The sequence below is a fragment of the Neomonachus schauinslandi genome, unplaced genomic scaffold (assembly GCF_002201575.2).
Source record: "Neomonachus schauinslandi unplaced genomic scaffold, ASM220157v2 HiC_scaffold_788, whole genome shotgun sequence".
Taxonomy (NCBI): domain Eukaryota; kingdom Metazoa; phylum Chordata; class Mammalia; order Carnivora; family Phocidae; genus Neomonachus; species Neomonachus schauinslandi.
In genome coordinates, this window is record NW_025409478.1 from 9,798 (window position 1) to 14,291 (window position 4,494).

The 4,494-nt window shown below is 57.0% G+C and overlaps 1 protein-coding gene across 1 annotated transcript; it reads right to left on the reverse strand.

Annotated features, from left to right (window-relative positions):
- Window positions 1-1,580: 1,580 nt before the first annotated feature.
- Window positions 1,581-4,046, reverse strand: CUNH9orf116 (chromosome unknown C9orf116 homolog). Its single transcript, XM_021688004.1, has 3 exons — window positions 3,889-4,046; window positions 2,834-2,912; window positions 1,581-1,769 (listed from the first exon to the last, which is right to left on the reverse strand). The coding sequence occupies exons 1-3, from the start codon at window positions 4,044-4,046 to the stop codon at window positions 1,581-1,583; spliced, it is 426 nt and encodes a 141-aa protein (XP_021543679.1).
- Window positions 4,047-4,494: the final 448 nt, after the last annotated feature.

The window sequence follows — 4,494 nt, forward strand, 5'->3', positions numbered from 1 at the left end:
CACGTAGCTTTACCTCGTTAGCAGCACTGACAGAGAGCACGGTGTATTGGCCAGGGCGCGTGAAAGCGCCCCGCACTGATTAGGATGCACAAGTCCGTCTGGGAGGCTGCCAGCGAGCCCAGTCCGGTCAGCCCCACCACGGCCCGCGGCCAGCAGCAGGGGCCTTGTCCCACCGACAGGGCCTCCCGTGCACTTGGCTCGGACCGGTCCCGAGTGCAGCACTCGCCATTTCCTGCCGGGGGGGGGCGGCGAACGGTTATTCTGCCCGATGGCTCTGTCCTTCCCCGGAGTCGCTGGCCTGCTGTTCACCACCGCCGAGGAAGGAACTCGTTCTTTTCAGTGAGTTTAGAAACTTGGTTAAAAAGGCCCTCTTTTTCTTGTTTTGATTTCCACAGAAGCTAAACACAGAAGTGTCCTCAGTATTTCGGTATTTTTTGTAAAGGACTGTACAAGCTACTTTCCGGTCTGATGCCTGGAAGAGTCCACTGGTTTCGCAGCTTAGAAAATCACCCCACAGACCCCGGCCTCAGGCTCCGCATCGCATCTTTTTATCAAGAGTATTTGATTTTCTCTGGAAACCATTTCCATCCCAAATTGGACATTAAGAATGTTGCCAAAACGTTTACTTTCGCGTATTAATAATAAAAAGGTCCTAATGAAGAAATAACCAGGCACAGTGTGGAATCTCTTCCCACTTTCAGGGGACTAAAACTTTTGTGAATGAGTTATCATCCGGGGGAGGGAACAATGACTTCGTCAGGAGCCCATGCTTCCGGGCTTCCTACAATGAACACGTCCTGCTCTCAGGAAGGAAGGGGGGAGATCTAGGTCTGAAAGACCGATACCGGCCCAGAAGAACTCTCCTCATTGAGGACCCGCTACATCATAGCAAACATGGATCAAGAACTGCAGAGAGAAAAGTGTGTAATTTCCTGCCTGCTGGTTTTTTAACTTTGTACTGAAAACTGAAAGTGAACACCAAGAGAGAAGTCCCACATACACATGACCCCCTCCATAGATCTGGCCCCCAGGCCTGCCCCTCGGTGGCTGCGGGGCATTCGCAGGGACTCCAAGCTGGCCAGCGTGGGTCAGGGACAGGGCGCTCCTGCTGGTCTTCCCTGCACGGACCCTGTCCTCGCCCCACACGGGGCACCCGACCCTCCCGTCGTGGCCTCACAGAGTTGGTGCAGATTTCCGCCAGGGCGCTTTATAACAGAAACCCACTCCATAATTTGTCATATGAAACGGCGCCCAGGAAAGACACAGGGTGGGCTACCCAGGCATTCCTGGCATTAGGCCACAACTCAGGGCCCAGGACGCCCACGGTCCTGCTCCCTGATTACCGATGAGTCGGGAATTCAGGATGTGGCAACGTGTTTAATGGAAAGTCAGCTATTAGCTGACTTTTCCATCTTAGACGTAAAACAGAGCAAATAGGGCATTAACAGCCCCGTGTGCATATTTTTCTAATCTAAAGAGAAAAAACATTTTCAGGGAAAGCAGGGAAGTTGACAACTGGGCAAATGATGAGAGAGTAGGGGGAACACTTCAGATCACCCTTGAGGGCATCAGGAAGCCCCTCAATCACAGATGGACGGCTTGTTGATGTTGTAACTGGGGTGGAAGTTGAACCGGTCGTAGGAGGTGATGTAGTTGTCGGGACCCGTCACAATGCTCTTCTCCATGCAGACGTTGAAAGTATTGTTCTGGAACATTCCACTAGCTGCAAGTTGTCTGGAAAATTTGTTCGAATTTGGATAAAATACTTTCTGGAAGTGAAAAGGGACACTCGGATTAATGGGGCGTGGGAACACCCCTGAGCAGTCAGCCACCAGGCATTTCTCAGAAAAGTAAGAATTTGTAAGAATCTCTGTTCCCAGGAAGCAGAGAGGCGGGGTGGGCAGGATGGCCCAGTTCACCCCGGACCATCCCAGTTTATACCCGATGTCCGGGAATAATTGCTGACAGCGCCTCCGTTCACCCTGGGTGGACAGAAGGATAATCTGCAGGCCACCTGCGCCACGCGACGCCCGGGGTTCTGCTCCTGCCGCTATGCCGCCAGACAAGTTACTGGACCTCTCTGAACTTTGGTGTTCTCTTCTGTAAGAGCCATCCGTGAGTTTCAACCCTGACTGCAGGTTTGACTCCCTTGTAGAGCTTTAAAACGCCTCTGATGCCCCCACCCCACCAGCCCAGGGGTGTGGGGAGGCGCTGCCCTCGTGGGGGGAGGCCCCCAAATGGGTGGCCCTACTGTCCTGGATATCCAGGGGATGCTTGTACTGGTCCACCTGGGCCCAGGAGGGGCATCAGGAGGGCTTTAGAAGGGGGTTCTAGACCTCCAGACTGTGAAGTCAATCTCAAAAAGGGGGTGGGGATTCCCCAAAGGTGCACAGATCCCCACATCCACCCATGTACCTTGTGCAACCTGAGATTTGGGCCAGTACTGCCTCTTAAGGTCACAAGTGAATTACAATCAAGTATTATTCCAGAAAGAAAGCAGCTGTTCACTTGTTTGCCTCAGAACTCACTGACCTAAGGTACCAGAGGTGGTGGTGTCTACCCGTGAAAGAGGCCAGTCTTTTGGGACATCTTAAGCCAGTCTACATGCACCTTTTTCATCCTTAAAAACATTTCATTGTTGAAGTTGCTCGCTCACTTATTTCTACCCTGCCCTGTTTGGAAAGGATTTGATGTGCCCCCTCCGGCTTTGTGATGTTGGAACTTTGGGCCCCTCCCTGCCGCCCCCTCATGATGTGTTGCCCTTTTGAGAAATCCAGGGTGGTGGCCTCCTCCTGGAGATGTTCCATGACACACACGCACACTTCCCACGTACCGGCATCTCGTGCACAGTGGGGGCTCTGCTCCCATAAGCTTGGTTACTGGTCCTGTACACCGAGACAGGCTCCTTGGTCCTGGCGGATGAGAAACACCCTCTATTTTCCATTCAGTTATTCTAATGCTGCCCAAGCCACAGCCTTAGAATATTTTGACAGAGCTGTGTTGGGAATGCCACAGGTTGGCAATGCGGCTGTGAACGTGGGCTCCATGGGACTCAGGTTCAGCCTCCCTGCCTCCTCTGCTCACCTCCACCCCTGCTCTTCCCAAGGCAGGGCAAAGCCTGAAAGAACTCCTAGATGGCAAATGCAGCCCTCAACCCTGGCAGGGTCTTGGCACATGCTGTAATGTTCTGGGTAGATGGGTAGGTCAGAAGCGGTGGCTCAGCCTCCACACCCTGCCACTCGGGGTGCGGGGGGGTCCCTCCACTTCTGAGCCTCGTGCAGAAAACATGCCTACAGTCTCTGATGCTGACACAGAGTTTAACCGAGTGGCTGTGGTTCAGAGGTCAGCTCTGCCTTATGCCACCGGATCTTGGGCAAGACGCTATCCTTCCACACCCCAGCTGTCTCTCCTGGAAAACAAGGATAATAATGACCCCCGTCCCCAGGGCTGCAGAGGAGACTAGGTGAGGGAGGGCAGGGCCGGTGTGGTGAAGGGTTTACTACTATGTATGTCTAAGGGTTTGCAATGAACAGCTCGGGTTGCCAGATTCTCATTCGGCAGAGGCTCCTCTCAGTCGAGAGACAGGAGACTGATCTCCCCACAAAAGCGTGGCGCTGGGCCCAGTAGCGGGCTGTGGGACTTCCTGGCCACCCCTGCCCTTCCTGCAGTGACTGGAGCCACCTCCCCCGGCCCCACACCCCACGGCTGGCGCTCCTGCAGTTTCAGGCACTTTCTCGCTCATTGGGTGCTAACAGCTGACCCCGCGTTTGACTTGGGCTCCAGGGCAGGCTGGAGACCTGGGGACTCCTGCATCCGAGCCTAGTGAGCAGAGCCGCCACTCCAGCCCCTGTGCGGGCCAGGTGGCCCCTGACGGGACTCCGTCCTCACCCGTAGCCCCGAAACCACGCCGGGTTGTTGAACCTGGCCGGCAGGTCCTCGTCCACGCGGTAGTAGTCGCTCGTCCTCTGCGAGGGCGCGGGAGCCGGCGGCGTGGGGGCCCCGGGCTCGGCAGCCACCGCGCACTCTCGAGGGCTCTCCTCCGACATGCGCGGGTCCTCCGGGGCTGCGGTGGGAGACCGCGGGAGGCGGGGCGGCGTCCCGTTGCCAGGCGACGGCCGGGTCACCTGACCGGGCGGCCCCGCCTTAAAGGCGCCGCGTCAGGCGGCCGTGGGACCACTGGCCGCTCTTGCGCGGGGGCGGGTCGCGAGCACGGCCTCCCCCCCCGGTCCCCTACACGCAGGGGGACCCCAGGCCTTGGGCTTCACCGCGAAAGGCCCACTCCCAGCTCCGCATGGCCGCTCACTGCATGCCTGGGCGCCCCCGGCCCCGGACGTCTTGCAGACTCCAGATGCGCCCAATCTTACGGGATGCTCCTTGGGAAAGCGGCAGGTTGTACTGGACTGGCCGCAGGTGAGGAGGGCCCCCACGGAGACGGTGGCTCGTGCGGGGTGCAGGGGCGAGCTAGGGGACAGGTTGGGGAGACGCGCTCCCTCA

Coding starts and splice junctions, on each gene's coding strand:
- CUNH9orf116 (XM_021688004.1), bottom strand. CDS start 4,046: ATGTCGGAGGAGAGCCCTCGAGAGTGCGCGGTGGCTGCCGAGCCCGGG. Junction 2,913..3,888: donor GCGTGGTTTCGGGGCTACGG/GTGAGGACGGAG, acceptor CTCATCCGCCAG/GACCAAGGAGCCTGTCTCGG. Junction 1,770..2,833: donor CCACTGTGCACGAGATGCCG/GTACGTGGGAAG, acceptor TTTCACTTCCAG/AAAGTATTTTATCCAAATTC.